At 40.7% G+C, this 21,736-nt stretch overlaps 1 protein-coding gene and 1 long non-coding RNA gene across 2 annotated transcripts in view; both read right to left on the reverse strand.

Annotated features, from left to right (window-relative positions):
- Positions 1–4,247, reverse strand: part of VEZF1 (vascular endothelial zinc finger 1) — a 31,739-nt gene extending 27,492 nt beyond the window's left edge. The window contains exon 1 of the mRNA XM_081942454.1: positions 3,927–4,247. Within this exon, the coding sequence (XP_081798580.1) occupies positions 3,927–3,959 (33 nt within the window). The 5' untranslated portion in view covers positions 3,960–4,247. The remainder of the gene's footprint in view (positions 1–3,926) is intronic.
- The window catches only part of LOC309388215, a 175,014-nt gene that overhangs the window by 141,546 nt on the left and 11,732 nt on the right, over positions 1–21,736 (reverse strand). The gene's annotated exons all lie outside the window — the stretch shown is intronic.

Here is a 21,736-nt window from a genome sequence, read left to right on the forward strand (position 1 = left end):
ACCTAGAGTGGAAATATTTGGCACCACAAACTTCTGTAGCTAGAGGCAAAGTTTTTTGCATTGTATTTTGATGTCAGAGTAGCTAATTAGCATTAGTGAATCATACCTTGAATGAACTATTAAATGCATGTCTTATTAACATGCAGCCTGAACTTTCTAGGCAATTTAAATACTGTTTTAAAACACCTTAATTCTGATATAATCCAGAAATATATTTCTTTAACTACCAAAAACTATACTAAGTATAAGGAGGCATAACGATTAATAGAGTTTGTAATTTTAAACCCAATGATCTGAAGATGACTTTTAAGAACTGATTCTAACATTTTTACCCATTTACTGTAGTGGAGAATGAAAAAATGCAACATTTCTATCTATCAGAAAGGATAGCCATTACTTCCTAATTCATGCAATATTCTCTATACAGATTAACAAAATTCAGAACTTACCAAATAATTACACTCTTCTGAACTATACATATACTTCATAATTGTTAATAATAGAACATTTCATGCCTACTGTATGTAGTTAAGACACACAAACTTTGTATGAGTTACAAGATCAAACAAATTTTGTTTTCAAGATCATGTTCTAAGACCGTTTCCAGAGACTGGGCACCTAAGCAAATGACTCATCTTGTACTTGGAAGACTTTTGCTTTTAGAAAAGAAAGACTGCAGTGCATTCACCTCAGATTTATTCCTTCAATTCATGTTTTCAAACCGGAGTCATGCTTTGCATTTTAAAAAGAACAGAAAACTAAATGGGCAAATGACGCAAACTCATAATTTGTAGGGTATTATTTTACCTTCAGGAAAGAGAAGAGGTATTGTAATTAGTATACAGTTTCAAGCTAAAAAAGGAAAATGTATTATAACCTAGCTTCTCATCTGGCTTGTAGATTTAAAGACAAAGTAATCTGGTATGCAGCATTCCTTAGAGAAGATTGATGCTTCCAAATGATTCAACTTGCAAGCTACATACCATCATTTTTGTTTTATTTTCTAGAATCCTTAATAGTTCTTAGCAGTCCTTTTTGTAAAGAAATCACAGCTTAATTTGAAGACAGGCTTTATCACTTAGTAAGTCCAAATTTGATGAGAACAATCTCTGGAATTTTCTCTTGAGCAAGTTTTTTTTTTTAAGCTGAAGCAAAAAAACCTGAATGTGTTTTCTTAAAAACTACCCTATCCATCATCTCCAGCATCATAAAATCACTTCTGTCCCAATATTAATTTTAATTTGGTTTCAGTAAACAGCGTCATTTATCTGAATTGTCAAAACAGACTATAACATAATCTGTATCTAAGGGATAACTTCAGCTATATTTCCTAAAATGACTGCCTCTGAATATTGTCTGTTCTTAGGTTGAAGATGTTATCAAGTTATCAAGCAAACAATCACATAAAATAATCTAAAATAGACATATATGTAGCATTTCCCAGAGTTGCAGCAAAAAAAACCAGGAAAACAAATGCTTTAATGTGGCAGATTAGCAGAGAGGAAAAATAGGTTAAAGGCTAAAGAGGATAATATAAGAGAGCAGAACAAAAGACAACTGAATAGATAAAGTGACTGTTTTTAAAAGAAAGGATAAGAAGATACAATGAAGCATCTTGATACATGTTTATAAAAAGGGGAAAGGAAGATAAAGCAGTAAACCTAGAACTGCAAAGCAGAAAGTGGTAAGAGATTATCTCTTTAAGAGATGAGTACACCAAAAAAAAAAAAAACCCAGCAAAATTAGAAGGAAGCTGGCATGAAAGACAACAATGTGGGGAGCAAAAGAAAGTAATGGTAACAATGACATCTTAGGAGGAGTTGGGGGGGAAGTACAAAAGCAGAGAACATAGCAGAAAAAAATTGGAGGACCAAGTTGTAAGCAGTGAAAGAAACTAAATTTGTCATGCGTAGAGATAAGTAGCGCACTTCAAAAATGGAAGACAACAAGAGGTAGCAATGGAGACAAAAGTAGAATACTGCATTCAAAATAAAAGAACCATTATTCTCATGAACAAAGATGATGAAAAGAAAATACCATAAACAACCAAGAACTTGTTTAAAAAGTGACAATCAAGGGTAACATTATGTGCAGAAGGCAGAAAATGTAGCAGGCAGACATTAATTCCAGGGTGATTAAGTCTAATACGTACAGATCATCCCCTACAAGCTCATGTGGCACCTTAAAAGCTAATGGGAGTGCCAATGATAGCAATTTGATGGGAAACAACTGCAATTAAAAAATAAGGAAGCATGCAAAGTAAACAGTAAAAGTAAGTAAAAGAACTAAGAGGGGAATGATGCTTTAATATGAAGTAATAGAAGCATCTGGTAACAAGGACATAATTCAAAGCAAACATTACTGCAGACTGAAGTAAAATGTATAGAGAATCTCATAGCGTGTATCCGCAAGGGAGGGAGTCAGGAATCCCAGAGAAACAAGGAAAGACAATGATAAAGCTGGCGAAATACTGGAGGAGAGAGAAAATAAGCTGCTTGAAAACACAAGATGGAGAGAGACTCCAGCGAGCTGAAGTGTGCACAGAATCCAATTTTGCAGTACATGGGATAAGAAAATAATTCTGAGTATCTCACTGAAACATTGAGAGGGAAGAAGAAGAAAACAGAGTGGATGTAGGAGCAGGAGAGTAATATACTGCAATCTATTCCTTCACCACCACCACCCATGAATAGGGACAGAAGAAACAAGGAATGCAGCAAAATTTTGAGCCGAGGAAAGAGTAGGAAGAAAATCTCCAACAGTGGGGATTTGATGAAATCGCTCTAAAGAAACAGAAGGGCAGAAAAAAAAAAATTTAAATGCAGCAAGGAAAAAAACAAACAGGTAGGGGCTGGAGAGCAGGGTGTAAATAAGCCCCATAAATAAAATTAGTTGCAACCTTTAAACCAAAATTAAAAGGAGAGAGAGAGAGAGAGAGAGAGAGAGAGAGAGAGAGAGAGGAACAATCTGCTTTTTTCTCCCCCTCCTTAATAAAAAAAAAAACCCAACCAGGACAAGACTGGTCCAAGTCTCCAAACACCCCCCCCCCCATTTATAATCCCAAACCACAATAAGAGCTTTATCATCCTTTTTGGTGGACACGAAACAACAAAAAGAAAAGAAAAAAAACCCGGGGAAGTAGTTTGGCGGGGAACGGCCAACGCTTATCAGGAACAAAGCTTTAAAAAAGTAGAAAAATAACAAAACAAAAAAAACCCCACACACAAACACACAGCCCCGTCCCAGACCACACGCCTTAACTCTCCCTTTTTTCTGCCCCCCCCAAAGGAAGAGGGAAATAACCCCCACCCCACAAACACACAGCCCCGTCCCAGACCACACGGCTTAACTCTCCCCTTTTTTCTTCTTCCTCCCACCCACCCCCCAAAAGAAGGGGAGAAATAAACGGGGGGGAAGGGTCGCTCTTAGTAGTTTTGCGCGCGTGCGAAGGTTGTGCGCGAGGGGGGGGAGGATGGCGCTGAGTGAGGAAAGCAGCTATTTATGGGGGGGAGGCAGGGGGGGGAGAAAGAGGGAGAGAAAAAAAACCGCGCTCCCGTTGGCCTCCCACGGCGCTGGCGAGCGCAGCCAGATTCTCCTCCTCTTCCTCCTCCCGCTATTTCTCTCTCTTCTCTTCCCCCCCCACACCCGTCTGCGCTGCGGGAGGGAGGGAGGGGGCGGCAGAGAAAAAGAGAGGGCGCCCGCTGCTGACAGAGCCAGCCGGATCCCTCCTCAGGCGGGGAGGCCTAAGCGGGGAAGCGGCGTGGGGGGGGCACGCTGGCCGCCTTCGGGGGGGGGGAGAAAGAGGTTGGATGGTCGGTTGGTGTTGATGTTGTTCTTAAGGCGCCGATAAAATAAAACCGAGGAGAGAAAAAAAAATCAAAATTAAAAAATATTTTAACGGTCGGGCGTTGTTCTCTCCCCCTCACCTGAAAAAGGAACGCGGTCCAATTGGCCTCCATGGTTTTGCGGCCGGGAGAAAGGAAGGGGAGGGGGGGAAGAAGAGGAGGAGGAGGAGCCGTTCGCAGAAGGAGGAGGAGGAGAGGGGGGGGTTAAAAAATAAATGTCTTCTCGTCGCTCTCTATATAAATGGTTTCTCCTCAGGCCCGGCGGCCTGGTCCTGGTGGCGGCGGCGGCTCCTCGCCGCGCTCGCTCTTCCTGCCTTGCTTAGCTGGCTCGGCCTGGGCCGCGCGCTCTCCCCCGCCCGCCCCCCTCCCCGCCTCCCTCCCCCGGGCCCCCAGCTACATGGAGCCGACAACAAAGCACAAGCGGCGGCGGCTGCCTCTGCTGCTGCTGCTGCGGCGGCGGCGAAGGAGGCGGAGGCGGCTCAACATGGCAGCGCCTCAGCAGCCGCGCTTCCGCTAACCCTCGGGCCGTACCATCGCCGCCAACGGGGGTGGTGGTGGTAGGAGAGAGAGAGAGAAGCGAGGGGAGCCACACAAGACAAGCCGCGAGGGGGCGGGAAAAGCAGGGGCGCCCGCGCGCCCGCCTCTCCACTGCCTTCCTGGCGGCGCGAAGCGGGGGGGAAGGGCGTGCGGCGGGGGGGTGTTGCGAGGCGGGCGCCCCCGTCGACGCTGAGAATGGGACGGCCCGCTCTCCTCAAGCGGCTGAGGGGGATTATAAAAAAAAGGGGGGGGAACCGCGCTGGAGCCTCTTTTGAGCGCTGGGAAAGATGGAGGAGAGGGTGAAGGCCGGGGCTGGTCCCTCAAACTCACCACCACCCCCTCCTCCTCCGCCCCTCGCTGTCGCTTTGAAACAGAGCGTGCTCTCTTGGGGGGGGGGGGCAGAAAGGCCTCTCTCCAGGGAGCCCGAGGAGCGGGAATTCCCTAACTGCCCCTGTATTATAATCACCTTTTAAAAAAAAAAAGAAAAGAGAAATATCAGACCAATTTTGGATACTCGGATTTGTTTCAAAGTAGGAAAAGCCCATCCTCAAATCACAGCTTTCCTCGTGGTGGGAAAGAGGGGGGGGAGGAAATTGCCTCAGGAAACCTCAAGAGGTTTTCAAAAGGGCACATTTTCCCCTCAGAGTTTGGCCTTTTCCTCAGTGGCTTCCAGTTAGCGATGCGCCAATAATGGAGACCCTCCTCGGACGGGCATAATATCAACCCCCCAAAGGCAGACAGAGGTGATAAATCAGCCCAGAGGATATGGGAGCATTTACTCAGGAGTAAGTCACCCTGAAAGAGCAGAAAGGCCAAATCCCAAACAGCAGACCCCAAAAGGGCTGGAAGAAGTTGAATGCTTCTCTCCTTCCAGTTTTTCCTGCAGGCCAGAGCAAAACCTTATCCATTTCACTGGGAAGCAAGTTAACATTTAGTAGTTAAAAGATTATATATTTCATCCTTTGCACTGTAGCCATGAAGAGAATAGAAATAACCATTAAAACCCGCCTCCCTGGCGTGCAAAAGACAGTCCAATCCTAATTGAACCTGGAAGTAATTCCAATTAACATTAAACAGGCTTACTGCAGACTCTAAGCTCTATTTTTAGGACAGGACTATATTAGAAAGTTATTCAAGATTGATGGCATTCAATTATAACAATTTTCCATCTGGCAATGTTGCACGTTTCAAAATGAAATATTAAAGTTGCTAAAATTATACTGCCCAGTACCTATTTTCCAACTGAATCGAAGAATTTCATTCAAAGAATCATCAAAGTATATTGTTGGTATCTCTCCTTCAATTTTGATTGCTTCTTATTTCCACATTCATTGTAATTCATACAATCCAACTCATTGCCAACCAAAAATTACAACATATTGTGGCTTTAATCATTTTAGGACATTATTTAGAATGGATTCAGAGCTTGCTTAACTAATATGGCAATTATCAATTTAACATATTGCATGAACCTAGACAATAGCAGCTGTAAAACACAATTTATGACTTGAGGTGTAAATCCAGCCATTATAGCTCCTTGAACACCATGACTGAAACATATCTTGATCTGTGAACCTAGCCTTAATATCCAGTAATTATTTTTCTTTCCATTTTAATTCGGGAACTGACAGTTTTTCATTTAAAAATAGTTCTGGCCTTCTTCTCGAAGTTGTTTCTGACCACATAATTAAGCTCAACTTTACCAGCGCTGATACAGCAGTCCAGAAATACAGGTAAATCCAATGACAACACTGAATTTCTTTGGCATTGAGAACCCACAAATTTTACATTGTGTTTGCTCAACTGTATAATAGGGCTAATTCCTTTGATTTAATTACCTAGCTCAAAGACACAGATTACCTCTTCCTTATCCAATCCTAAAATCACTGGTAATACGACTAAAGGGGTTAAAATCCTATTGCATTTGTAACCTCCCACACAAGTGATTTGTGGATTGAAAAATTAAGAGTCCAAGCATCAAATGAACTGTGCACTTGACCCAAATGAACTGAGCACTTGACCCTCCTCTTGGAAGTGGCCCATGCACACCTGCTTCCTTGCCACTAACCTGAATTTCATTTATTTCTAGCCCCTTCAATCCCACAGACTCTTGGCAGGTTACATATAATTCTTGTCCTCCTGGAAGGCTTCATGTAAGACTTCAAATAAGTCCACAGACAGCAAAGGCAAAGAAATAGAATTTAACAACTAATACTAGGATTACTAAGAAAATACAGCATTTAATGCAACAGGTTTGGAGGGGTTTAGGTGCTTCAAAACACTTTATATTGATATAATCCCTATAGCCACTTTGTGAGCATTATCTACACCATATTACACAGTTAGGGGGGGTGTCATCCAAAGATGAGAATGTAGTTTTATTTAAACAACTTGGGAAACATTCAAACATAAGATCTCAGCTGCCAGATCAGCATCTTGGTATCTTCAATATAGTAGTGGGGGGGAAAATACAAATCCACTTATTTGAGTTATTCAATACCAACTTGCTTCTTCGTGCTAAATATATTTTTCTTTGAATTGGATTTTAACCCATTAAGATTCAGGAGTAAATGACTGTATCTCTTACATTCCCCTGCCACAGTAGAGTTGGTTGTCATCCCAGTAAATTTTAGGTGATTTTATTAAACAGTTGATATCTCTATCCATCTTAGTATCTGAGTAACTGCCCCTTTAGAGATAAAAGCAGATCACATATTCAATATCCATACGAGTAAAAAAAAACACTTCTCTGCTAGATACTTTCCTTGACACCTCTAGGCCTCTCCCCACTCCACCTCTGCATCATTTAACAATTTGGAACAGTGGCATGCTGGAAAACAAAGCACTCTCCAACACTATGATGACCCTGGGTAGGGTAGGCTGCACACCAGCAATTTTCTTGCAAGTACACCCACCTGACCAGAAAAGCAGCAAATATAAAACATAAAATAATGGAGTTGGAAGGGATCTTAGAAGTCTTTTAGTCAGGGAATAGGCAGCTTCCTATATGCATGTTAGAGCAGAGAGTTAGAGAAGATACTTATAAATTTGTTTTTTAAAAGATGGGCCCAATAGCCATCATTCTGTAATATGCAATACAGATAGTCCTCAGCTTTTCAATTCAAACCAGAATTTCTGTTGCTGAGCAAGGCAGTTAAGTGAGTCACGTTTAATTTTATGACTTTTTTTGCCATGATTATTAAGCAAAGTACTGCAGTTAAGTGAATCACATGATCATTGAGTGAATCCAGCGAATTCCCACTGACTTTGCTTATGAGAAGCTGGCTGGAAAAGTCACAAATAATGATCACATGACCTCAGAATTCTGCAATTGTCATAAATACATGCCAGTTTCCAAGTGACCAAATTTTGATCACGTGACAGAGTGCTGCGATGTTTGCAAGTATGTGGATCAGTCATAAGCCACTTTTTTCAGTGCTATTGTAACGGAATGATCACTAACCATGATTGTAAGTCAATGACTACCTGTACTTCATCATGTTCTATTTTGTGACATTATCTCCCACATGTTTTCGAAGTCTCCAATGTGATCAGTAATCCTGAAAGGTCTCTAATTTTAATTAGTTATGATAAACAAATGGGAGCTGCCATAAAGTACTGTCATGCATCTTTCTGTACTCCTCTATTCCTTTTTACAGGATCTACTGAACCAAAAGCTGACCAACATTTTAGCCTAAAGTAGTGTTATGTAAGCCCAGTATGCATGTGGTTAGTTTCTAGTTCAGTGTGTTATGTGAACCCAGAAAATTGAGTTGAGTAACCACAGGTAAATGTATTGTTAAACAACTCATGACAGAAATGTCCAGTGTCTGCAGAAGTAGAGAAACCAACTAACAGTAAAATCAAATCATCTGTTACCATTTCATTACATTTGGTCAATTATTTTACCACTAAAATGTAAAAAGTTATCTTTTAAAATACCTTCTTTTGAATAACTAAGTGCTCCAAAATCTTCCACCCAAAGTCCAAACATTAGTTTTAAAGAAATGATTAGTTATCCAAATATAATATACACCCAAGAACATAAATAGGATGCAGGTAGTTTTTCCACTAAACTACAAACTACAAACAAAATGAATGAACCTGGATTAGTAAATATGAATGGACCCACTATTTAGTCTTACAATTATGTACTGCCGCTTGGGCAAAATATTACTAGTCCAATATTTACTAGTTTCTTGGCAATACATACTCTACACTTACCCTAATATTCAGTGGACTAAAAGACTGAGACCTGAACAGTTTCACTACCTGTCCAAGCAAAACTATCACCAAAATAAATTAATGACTTGAAACAGTAAATTCAATCCCTAGACATGTACAGTTAATTTGCTTTATCTGGCACCATCAAGACTGAGTTTATGATAGCTAAGAGAAGCCATAATTTTCTTCAACTATAGTTTACATTGTGGCTGGACTCCCACAGTTAGGTTAGGCCAGGGGTGTCCAAACTTGGTAACTTTAAGACTTGTGGACTTCAATTTCCAGAATTCTGGAGTTGAAGTCCACAAGTCTTAAAGTTGCCAAGTTTGGACAGGGTTAGGCTTATAAAGTCAAGGTTTAGCATACCTGTTAAAACTTATGCTGCCTCTCACATAGCCCCAAGTAAAAAGGTTATAAACTACTTAATCCTATAAGGCTTCTTCTATAGACTGTAAAGAATGTCAGCATTAAATATAACATTTATGTGCACATTTAAAAAAAATAAAGCTGATGAAATTAAAATAATATTTTAAATATTTTGCTCCTACCCACAGCTGACAGAATGGATTATGCAAAAAAAAGTGTAGCAAAAATATAGCGGTTTTAACATGAGAATCCTGCAAAATCACACATAAAATAATTCATGTAAGCATTTTATTTCCCAGAATAGTTAACCAGATTATTTGAAGAAGCAAATAGAACCCATGACTCTCTGTTTCTCTAAGGAATACAACACTTGAAGCTGAAAGTTCTGTTTAGCCAAACTCTATTATATGGCCGATTTATCCCAGTCATAATTCCCTTGTACAGATTATGCAGTAAATTATCTTTAGCAGAACTCTTACAGCAGCTGTTAACCTTTTTCTCCCCATTGCAGACAAGAAAATTTACCTGGTCCACGGAGAGAGAAAAAAACCCTGTAACGATTTCCAGCAGTAAGGAAATAAAAACAATCTCACCATTTGTTCATCTAGTTACATCTAGTTTTAGACTCTGTAACAGAGTCTAAACAGAGATCAGCTACTTAAAAATACCTCCCAGACTCCAACAGCTTTATCCATTGGGTTCCTTGGGATTTATCTTTAGGAGGTACTGACTTCTTCAATTGTCTGGTTTATTTTCTTTCACAGAGGTCCCTCTGATGTAAAACCTTTCAAATGCAGCTGTAGACAGTGGTGGGATTAAAATTTTTTACTACCGGTTCTGTGGGTGTGGCTTGGTGAGCATGGCAGGGGAAGGATACTGTAAAATCTCCACTCCCTCCCCACTCCAGGGAAAGGTTACTATCTCTACAGAAATAGAGCACAACAATGATGAGAACTATCTTGAATGCATTTGGGTCAATATTAAAGGTTGTGGGGAAAATGACATTGCCATAGGTCTATACTACAGGCCACCCAACCAAGCAGAGGAAGTAGATGAACTTTTTGCTAGTCAGCTAACTAAGGTATGTAGGAAGCACACCACAATAGTAATGGGAGATTTTAACTACCCTGACATCAACTGGGAAACAAACTCTGCACCAAGTGGAAGATCCAACAGGTTCCTAACAAACCTAGCAGACAACTTTGTTTTCCAAAAAGTAGAGAAGGTAACAAGGGGATCAGCCATATTGGACTTAATTCTCACTAACAGAGAGGAAATGATAGAAGGTGTTGAAGCCATAGGAACCCTGGGGGCAAGTGACCATGCAATATTGGAATTCAACATTATGCAAACACAAGTAGTAGAACAAAGTCAAACTAGAGTCTTGGACTTTAAGAAAGCTAATTTCAATAAACTTAGAGAGAGCTTGGGAAAAATTCCATGGATGAGAATCCTCAAGGGGAAAACAACCCAAGAAGCTTGGGAAATTTTGAAAAATGAGATTACAAAAGCCCAGTCTAGCACAATACCAATGAAGAAGAAAAATAACAGCTCCCAAAAGAAACCAGCATGGCTGCATAAAGAACTATCTGACAAACTGAGAGACAAGAAAGTTAAGTATAAAAAGTGGAAGGAGGGGGACATAACTAAGGCAGAATATCAGCAAATAGCCCGAGCCTGTAAAGATGAAGTGAGGAAAGCTAAGGCTCACAACGAAGAAAGGCTTGCCACAAAAGTAAAAATTAACAAAAAAAGCTTCTTCCAACATGTTAAAAACAAGAAAAAAGTTAAGGAAACAATTGGTCCATTGCTAGGAGAAAGTGGCAAGAAGGTGATAAGCAACAGGGAGAAAGCAGAACTATTTAACTCATGTTTTGCATCTGTCTTTACACAAAGGGATAAAACAGTCCAACCTATCAAAAGCAGCACCACAAAAATCAGATTAGGAACACAAATTGAAATAGGGAAGAAAATGGTAAGTGAGCACCTGTCTACCCTAGATGAGTTCAAATCACCAGGACCGGATGGATTACACCCCAGGGTTCTGAAGGAACTAGCAGACGAGATCTCAGAACCACTGAATTATATCTTTCAGAGATCCTGGAACACCAGGGAACTACCAGAGGACTGGAAAAGAGCTGATGTGGTTCCCATCTTCAAAAAAGGGAAAAAATTAGATCCAGGAAACTACAGACCTATCAGCCTAACCTCAATACCAGGAAAGATTCTGGAAAAAATAATCAAGCAACGAATTTGCGAACACCTAGAAGCAAACAAAGTAATAGCCAAAAGCCAACATGGATTTGTCAAAAACAGATCATGCCAGACTAATCTTATTGCATTCTTTGATAATGTGACAAAATTAGTGGACCAGAAGAATGCCGTTGATATAGTTTACTTGGACTTCAGTAAGGCTTTTGATAAGGTAGACCATAACCTACTACTAGATAAAGTAGAAGAATGTGGGTTAGACAGCATCACCACCAGATGGATTCGTAACTGGCTGACCAACCGGACTCAACGTGTAGTTCTCAATGGAACTGCATCTACATGGAGGGAAGTATGCAGTGGAGTACCCCAAGGCTCTGTTTTAGGCCCAGTACTCTTCAACATCTTCATCAATGATTTGGATGAGGGAATAAATGGAGAACTCATCAACTTTGCAGATGATACCAAGCTGGCAGGAATAGCCAACACTCCAGAAGATAGGCTTAAGATACAGAAGGATCTTGACAAACTTGAACATTGGGCACTATCTAATAAAATGAAATTCAATGGTGAAAAGAGTAAGGTTCTACATTTAGGCAACAAAAATGGAATGCACAGGTACAGTATAGGTGATACCTTGCTCAGTAGTAGTAACTGTGAAAGGGATCTTGGAGTCCTAGTGGACAACCATTTAAATATGAGCCAGCAGTGTGCAGCAGCTGCCAAAAAAGCCAACACAGTTCTAGGCTGCATCAACAGAGGGATAGAATCAAGATCACGTGAAGTGTTAATACCACTTTATAATGCCTTGGTAAGGCCACACTTGGAATACTGCATTCAGTTCTGGTCGCCACGATGTAAAAAAGATGTGGAGACTCTAGAAAGAGTGCAGAGAAGAGCAACAAAGATGATTAGGGGACTGGAGACTAAAACATATGAAGAACGGTTGCAGGAACTGGGTATGTTTAGCTTAAGGGAAAGAAGGACTAGGGGAGATATGATAGCATTGTTCCAATATCTCAGAGGTTGCCACAAAGAAGAGGGAGTCAAACTATTCTCCAAAGCACCTGAGGGTAGAACAAGAAGCAATGGGTGGAAACTAATCAAGGAGAGAAGCAACTTAGAACTGAGGAGAAATTTCCTGACAGTGAGAACAATTAATCAGTGGAACAGCTTGCCTCCAGAAGTTGTGAATGCCCCAACATTGGAAGTCTTTAAGAAGATGTTGGATAGCCATCTGTCTGAAACGGTATAGGGTTTCCTGCCTAGGCAGGGGGTTGGACTAGAAGACCTCCAAGGTCCCTTCCAACTCTACTATTGTATTATTGTATTGTAAATCCCCATTCCCTCCTGATCAGCTGGGATTCGGGAGGCAGAGAATAGTTGGGGGCAGGGCCAGTCAGAGGTGGTATTTACCAGTTCTCCAAACTACTCAAAATTTCCGCTACCAGTTCTCCAGAACTGGTCAGAATCTGCTAAATACCACCTCCGCTGTAGACCACTAAAGTTACCTTGATACTCAGCTGCTTTGAAACTCATGGAGTTTTGTACACAATGCATTTCAATGTGAAAATTCTGTCCCACTGCTCATTGCTTGTTTGGTACTCAATGCACAAGCCGGAACTTGTCAATGTCAGCAACTGACTACATTATGAGCCATAGTGGCACAATGGTTAGAGTGCAGTACTGCAGGCTACGTCTGCTGACTGCCGACTGCCAGCAGTTCAAGTCCTGACAAGGATCAAGGTGACTCGGTCTTCCATCTTTCCCAGGTGACTAGAGTGAGGACCCGCATAGTTGGGGGCAATATTCTGACTGTGTAAACCGCTTAGAGAGGGCTGTAAAGCAGTATATAAGTCTAAGTGCTATTGCTGTTATCCCTTATGGGAAAAATGGTTTGGTACTCATCATACCTCCTGGAACCAATTAACAATGAGTACCGAGGTACCACTGTATATAAAATTGTGAGGACCACTCCAATGGTGGTGTCAAAAAAGTCAACATCTTGGCTACAATTATGCAATCAAAATCCCACCCCCTTCAATGTGGAACCCTCTCCCCACCTTGCCATCCAATTTAGCAACAGTCTGAATGTTTTTATTGTTGAATGCATGGGAGTTCATGTTTTTGACAAATAGGTGCACTGGTGCTTGCCTTCCCCTTCCTTCCTTTTTTTTTTTTTTGGTAAAGACTTTTTAAATTAACCAAGATAATCCAAAATTATTTTTTCTACCATTTGAACTATTATAGGTGATGCCATCTTAAGAACAGCTTTTAAAAGAACTTGCTAGTCAGGAACGTTCTATAGGGTTCTCTGCAGGAATGCCTTGGGGGAATTTTTAGAAAAGTCAAGATGGCCACAATGCTGTGATTGAAGCTGCACATATTTTTATATTCGTCACATATGGCATTGCACATACAAAAACAAATAGAGCTTCAATCATGCACTGTCAATTAAATCCCATGTTTTGATATTGTCATATTTACAGTTTCCACTTTTTCTGGGTTACATGAACAAGATCAAACTTCTCAGCACAGAACATTTAAACTATAGTATTTCCATTGGTACTTGCATTATCAATTCAATGCTTTTAGATATTGATCCAATGTTATAACCAAGCTAACTGGTAGTGAACACGAGGCAGTAAGCAGGGCTGGGCAGTAGATTCAGCCTAATTAACCTCTCAGTATAGGTTACTACTTGGATGGGAGACCAAAAAGGAATTCCAAAGGCAACTCTTGTTATAAAATGATGGGAGGGAGGGGGGGGGAAATGGCATGGATCAGTCATCATGAGTCATGTTTGATGTGCCAATATCTTTATTGAACGCAGAGAGCATTCTAACTTTCAAAACCACCCTATCTTTTAGGAATTCTTAAGTCTGAAAGACCTTTCCAAAGGAGAGAGAGAGAGAGGGAGAAAAAGACAGCCGCAGATCTGCAGAATTGGCTAGGCTCATTGCCCTATGTTTTCCACACCCTGCTGTAATAACTGTACTTTCAACAACCCTTATTTGAAGGATTTTCCTCCAGACAAACTTGTGTATCCCAATGGGATTTTTCATACTGCCACAGTATAGCAAAGGTAAGAGGGAAAATGTATTTTTTTTTAAAAAAACAGCGAATCAATGCATGATTTGTGAAGCTGCAGAGTCAAAGTTTTGCAAGCTGTCATTTTTCTATCTTGCAGTCCAGCTTCTTGTTTGGAAAATATCTTTCTCCTCTCCACCACCACCCCCCTCACCTGCCATACCACGCAGATGTGTTCTCCTTTACCTCTGGAAAAGAAGGGAAAGAGGATGGAAGATGCTGATACAGCTGCTTGGATAAAGAGATGCCCTGTTAAGCTGCAATCTGTAACCCACTAGGGATGTACTCCTTTTTCTATTGGAAAAATAAGGAGGGAGGGAGGGAGGGAATTGACTGCAGTGATGATATGCTGAAATTGAAGGTTGCACACTGCAGCTTGCAGAATGCCAAACAGGAGGGATGAGGAGGGTTATCGATTCCCTGGGCTGTCTTTTTTCTGCTTCAAAGTCACACCCCGCCCACCCCCAGCTTCCACAATTTCACAGCCGGATACACCTTTTTGGTGTACTCATATGTGCGCAGAGCAGAGGGGTTGGCATTCTGCATCTCGTTCCAGACTTTCCACACATGCTACAGCTAATAAATAAAAACAATCCTCCCAAAAACCCAGGCAAGAAAGCAAAGTAGTTGTAAAAAAGAAAAAATCCAGGACACCACCCGGTTGAAATTCAGAAATTGAGATGCAATGGAAGTGGGAAATACGCAGTGGGAAAGAAAAGGCCGTTTATGAGACAAGCCAACTTGTTCTAAAGGGGAATGCTTTAATTTATACACTCGGTAAAATTCTCACATTCTCCAGCAAATTAAGAACACTTTGGTGCTCCCACAGAAGTGCCCAATATGAAAGAACTGCGCTTTGATCAACTGTTTTTTAACAGAGCATCTCTGTGACTTTCTTATCAAGCCTTTATCTTATGCTTTCCTTGGGTTTCTTAAATCCTTTTTCATCTTGTCAAAAATCTGGGTTTGTTTTCCCTTGGGGAGAAAAAGCTGATAGGTGTGAAAGTAGAATTGGCATGAAGAAAGTAAATTTTTGGCAGCGGAAATAGAGACACAATATAGAGACAGGCTTCTAATTTTTATTTAAAATGAATGAAATTACAATGAATGAAATTGTAGATAATGATTCAATTAACAGAAATTGTTACTGCATAGAAAGGCAGACAAATCTATCCTGCTTGGGAAAAAAATGGGTATTACGTTAAGGGAAGCTATTTAAAATAAGATTTCAGAAAGTACAGAACATTTACATTTGCGGTTAAAAGGGTAAACAGTCTTTGTGAATCAGAGAAAAACAGGTTTACCAAGAATTAGAAGTCTTCCTTGTCAATTTACAATTGCTCTCTTTTTTTTTTAACCATCCCTACTCAGCAAAATGTCAGTTTTTCCAGTCTGCTCTTAAAAGCAAGGGAGTGAAAATCAATCACTTTATTAAAAGTTTTCCATTAGGTTAGTTTCAGAAGAAAGCTCTTACAATGTACTCTGAGGTATTCTACACACTTTAAAGTTGCTAAATTAACCAGACTTCATTACCCATGAGAACTTTAGGTTTAGGCCAGGCTGGCAAATGAGATGTAAACTAGACCAGGCAGATGTAGGCTCAAAGGCTGCAGTAAGGCCCGTCTATGGGGAGGGGATGGCACTCCAAAAAACAAATATAGTGGCCCATGGCATGTGAAAAGGATAGGGCTTGAGTAACGTAACTGTGGCTGCCATATTGACTTTTTTGACCCCTGTGAATATCCTGATTGTTCATTTTTCACATTGTCCTGCCAAAGAAGGCCCTTCCTTCCTTCCCTTCTCTCAACATCAATGACACAAAAATCAAAACTCTAATAATAAAGTAAATCAGAACAATGTCCTACCCTTTGGAATGACCTCCCCCCAGACATCCGGACAACAACCGACCTTCGCTCCTTCCGTATGAAGTTGAAGACCTACCTGTTTTGTCAAGCCGGCCTGGCATAACGTTACAATCTTGCCACCCCAGGTCATTTTATAACGGGAAATTTTGCTTTTTAAAGTTTTTAGAGTTTAATATTTTTGGGGTTTTAAATTTTGTAAGTATGTTTATTTATGGACTTATTTTTACCTCCTCTGTACGATATATGGTGCTATCTTGATTATTGCTCTGTACGTCGCCCCGAGTCCCTGTGGGGAGAGGGGGCGACTAATAAGTTCAATAAAATAAATAAATAAATAAATAAATAAATGTCTAAACCAAAGAAATTATTACAAAAGTCAAAAATAATTTCTCAATATTCCCAATGCAGGGACCTATAGCAGCCAGCTGGAACCAAAACCATGTTAAAACAGTTTTAACCTCCTAGAAGTGCAGAATGGTAGATGTTATAGAAACCTCTTGGGGGGGGGGGGAGAACATTCTATAAGTATTCCATTAGTAAACTTTAGTTAATGTATTTCTTATCTTTGTACAAACTCCTTTAATCCTCCCAGCTAATACCAAGAATCCCTTTTGTGGAGTTTTCATAGTAGGTTTAACTATATCTTATTAAGTAAATTATCTGGGAATTCTCAACGTGGTTAAACTATAGATTATAACTAATAAATAGCAGTAGCTAGATTAGTACTACATGCTAAAGATGCCAACAAATGACTGCATTGTTTCCCAAATCTTTAAGCAGAAGTTCCACAGATGAAATTTTCCAGAGTTTTCAGGCAGAGTGATTAGTTATTCCAGGACTTCAAAGGGAACTGGGTTTCTTTGTGGCTCACAAATATATAAAAACTATCATCTATTAAGATTCCTGCCTCCTTGGTGGTTTGGTATCTCTCAGCTTTGCTGTTCTGGCTGGAATCAAAAATGGGTCTGAGCCCTAAGCCTAAAATATTCCCTGAAGGACTTTTACCAGTTTATATTTCTCACACCAACCAACTTCACAGGTAGGTTGCTTTCAGGATAAAAGATATCTTAAAGATATGTACACCATCCTGAACCTCTAGAGCAGGAATGTCAAACTCATGTCGTCACAGTGGCGTCACGTACGTATCAGGATTTCCCCCCCTCTTCACTAAACCAGGTGTGGGCATGGCCAGCGCATGATACAACTGGCCCATGGACTGTTTGACAGCTCTGCTCTGGAGCGACTTGTGGGTCCCAAACTGCCTCATAATCTCTGCCTCCCCCAAATTCAGATCCCACCACCACCATTTGGTAGCAAGATGTCTAATTTTATTGGCATCCTATTTAGATTTTATTATAATTGTTGTTGATCATTTTAATTGTGAAAATGTCACCTTGTCCCTCTAAAGGATTAGAAATATTCATTTCCACCCACTTGGCAACATCATCCCAATATCTCTTCCCTCCCCATGAATGTTGAGTTAGGCTGAGTTTATGCAGTACATTTCACTATGAAACATTTCTTGTAAATATGCTTTGTGTTCAATTAACCTACGCTGCAAAAATGTTAACCAAGCTTAGTTTGTTGTGTAAATAGAACCATTGGGCTTTTAACTGACCGGATGAGCTCCTTGAGTGAACTGATCTTAACAGATAAAAATATTTCCTTAAAAGCCTTGGCCTCAGGCCAAGAAAGGTTTGCTTGTTGCTGTCTTAGAGGAAAAGTAGGTTACTAGTCAGATCAATGAATTGCTATTATTATCTTGATCATCTTGCTTGGAGCATTTTGGGGGTAGGGAAGTGGGGGAAGTAGTTTTGGAAAATATCCTTTTACACACCTGTAATTTTCCTGCAAATCTTGACCCAATATCCTGCATGAAAATTGGATTTACTTATTTTTTATTTTTTTATTGGAATTTATCAAACAAAAGCAACAACAAGAATAAGAGAATAAAAATACAATGACAGGGACGATAGGTTTGTTAGTGCACTTTTGCACGCCCCTTCTACTGACCACTTAAGTATGAAGTAAGGTCCATGGAAGTCAATTTGCGACTGAAACTGTGAAAATTTGTAGCTGAGACAACTGAATCGGGTAGGGTGTTCCAGATTTTGACAACTCTATTACAGAAATCATATTTTTTACAGTCAAGTTTAGAATGATTTACATTGAGTTTAAAGTGGTTGTTCGCGCACGTATTATTGCGATTAAAACAGAAAAAGTCATTTACAGGTAAAACATTATTACGTATAATTTTGTATGCAATACCAAGGTCTGACCGCAAGCGACACAGTTCTAAGTTATCCAAACTGAGAATTTTGAGCCTAGTAGCATAAGGAATTCTATTGTGTACAGAATAGTGCAAGACTTTTCTCGTGAAGTACTTCTGAACCCGCTCGATTGTACTGATGTCAGATATATAGTGTGGATGCCATACAGTTGAACAAGAGAAAGAAGGACTAGGGGAGACATGATAGCAGTGTTCCAATATCTCAGGGGCTGCCACAAAGAAGAGGGAGTCAAGCTATTCTCCAAGGCACCTGAGGACAGAACAAGAAGCAATGGGTGGAAACTAATCAAGGAGAGAAGCAACTTAGAACTGAGGAGAAACTTCCTGACAGTTAGAACAATTAATCAGTGGAACAGAGGTTGCCTCCAGAAGTTGTGAATGCCCCAACACTGGAAGTCTTTAAGAAGATGTTGGATAGCCATTTGTCTGAAACGGTATAGGGTTTCCTGCCTAGGCAGGGGGTTGGACTAGAAGACCTCCAAGGTCCCTTCCAACTCTACTATTGTATTACTCTAAGATTGATCTAGCATAAGTTTTATAAGCTCCAATTAGCAATACAAGGTTTCCAGAAAAAAAAGCTTCGCTTTTATCTGATCTAGTATTTCTGCCCAGTGTGGGTATTCATAAGGGCCTCCTGTCCATTTACTCTGTCCAGCTGATATGTACAGCTCTTCAGAGTGTTAGAGGATTTTTTTTTCTAATCCTGTATGGCTGTGTTTCTCAACCTTGGCATTTTTAAGATGCATGGATTTCAACTTTACTGCCTGGGGAATTCTGGGAATTGAAGTCCACGCATCTTAAAAATGCCAGGTTGAGAAACACTACCTGTATGGAAAGATTGAAGACTGAATTGGGGATCTTGGGCTGGGGTTTTGCACCTCTTGCAAGCACTACTGTCAAGTGAAAATCAAAATTTTATCTCTCGGATGGGAATAGAATTAAATACTACTTAAATAATATTTTTGCCAAGTCAGGCTATTCATCCAAGTTAATACAATTAGGTGCTGCTATATACTGGCTGGAGCTCTCAATATTCTCCTCTATACACACACTCAATCTGGAATTCTATCTGTAAATATTGGGAGTTGAACTTGAGGCTATTGCATATATGCCCTTTGAGAAATGATAGCAGTGTTTCAATATTTGAGGGGCTGCCACAAAGAAGGGGGGAACCTATTTTCCAAAGCATCTGAAAGCAGAATAAGAAGCAATGGATGGAAACTAATCAAGGAGAGAAGCAACCTGAAATTAAGGAGAAACTTACTAAGAGTGAGAACAATTAACAAGTGGAATGGCTTGCCTTCAGAAATTCTGGATGCTTCATCACTGGAGTACTTTAAGAGTCTAAACCCATGATGGCGAACCTATGGCACAAGTGCCATGGGTGGCATGCAGAGCCTTCTCTGCGGACACACCAGCCGTCGGCCCAGCCCAAGCCACCATGCATATGCGCATGCCTCCTACCGGCCAGCTGGTTTTCAGATCTCTGCCACGCATGCGCAGGGGTGGGGCCTTCTCCGATCTCTGAAGTTCCCCCCAGCGCACCCTAGCTTCCTCCTGCATTTCTGCTGCCTGTGCCTTCCCCAATCTCAGGTTTCACCCTCCGCAGGTGCCTCTCTGTGGCAGGAATACAAGAGGAAGCCTAGTGCACTGGGGGGGGGGGGAGAAACTGGAGATCACGAGCCCCCCTCCCACACCCCATTTTGGGCCTGAGAAGCCTCCTGCACCAATCTGGAAGCCAAAACGGGGGCCAAGGTTTTGGGGTGCATGCACAGGAAACGTGCACGTGGGGGCGGGCACATGCTTAGGGGGCGCTGGCATTGTATTTTGGGGATTGGGGCACGCGCACATGCGTTTGCGCGCACGCGCTTTGGGCACTCGGCACCAAAAAGGTTAACCATCACTGATCTAGACAGACACTTGTCTGGAATGGTACAGGGTCTCCTGCTTGAGGAGGGGGTTGAACTAGACCTCCAAGGTCCCTTTCAACTCTTTTATTCTGTTAAATTCAGCTAGGTAGAATCACACATTTGCATGACCTAGAAAATGCACCCCCCCCCCCACTGTATGCTGCTTTCCTTCACTCCAAACTTAACCAATGCCATTCAGCTCTGACAATAAATTTCAGGTTTTTTGCCTTTGGTTCATGTTGTGCTTTCCTCGATGAAGTCCTTGCGGAGGGAAAGAGACAGGAAATATTGGCAAGTGAACCCAGAGGTGTGAGACTGCGTTGAAAAAGCGGAAATAAGGTGAGATGTTAATCTGATTTATGATTCAGCGCCCGAGACTTCCCCAGTGTGCATTTCTGTCTCCTACCAGGATGACTCAGCAGAATATGCTTGTTTCATAAATCACATTTTGAGCATTTGCAATTGAAGAGGTGGTACTTTGCTCTCTGACAAGTTGAGGCTTAAGCATGTTTTCTTTGCAACTTCTTTTGTAGGGATGCCTACACAAGGTTGCCACCTGCTTTCTATTGCAAAAAAGTTGCTTTTATTTACATTTAAAAAATAATAATAATACAGCTCCATTTAGATTAATGGCTTTCTTTTCTTTCCTAAAAATCACTGTTTTTCTTTCTTTCTTTGGCCTTGGGGAGATGCCCCAAGGGGAAAAATGTGATTTGATTTTCATCCACCACCTGCTTCAAATGGTTGAATGCTGTTTTGTTTTAATCCCATCTTTCAAAACTGGTATTTCTTGTGAGAACGACATATGAGAAGTGCCACTAAAATCAGTTAGTGACAGTCACCTGTTTAAGGCCAGTTAAATAATTTATTTTTGATTAACTAGGCTTGGCTGAATTCTACCAGCAGCGTAATAATAATTTATTAAATTTCTAGACCGCCCCCTCTCCCCGGAGGGACTCGCGTACTAAGAAAAGTAGTGTAAACAGTAGCTGTATTAAGTTATATTAAATATATGTAGGGTTTTATTCAAAAGTATAGCTCCGTTATTTATTTTGCAGCTTTTCACATGGCAAGCCTATGTCTAGATTTAAATAACTTGCTAAACTCCAAGATTAACAAAGGACAAGTAATGTTTATATAACAATGCTACACCCAAGGAAACAAACAATATTGCCGTAATATTATTCCAGCTTAATGCAAGGCTTTCAAACTTGCAGCCTGCAGGCCACATGTGCTCTCCAAATAATTTCCTGCAACCCGTAACAGTAGTTAGGAAAGTGAATGTGCATCCCTCAGCCAGAAGGGAGGAGCACAGAGATAGCCCTGAAGAAGTTTATTTATTTATTTATTTGCCTCCCAGCAACTCTGGACAGTTTAGAAATTGTTAAAACATTAGAACAA

This window comes from Natrix helvetica, assembly GCF_964273705.1.
Source record: "Natrix helvetica genome assembly, chromosome: 2".
NCBI classification, from domain to species: domain Eukaryota; kingdom Metazoa; phylum Chordata; class Lepidosauria; order Squamata; family Natricidae; genus Natrix; species Natrix helvetica.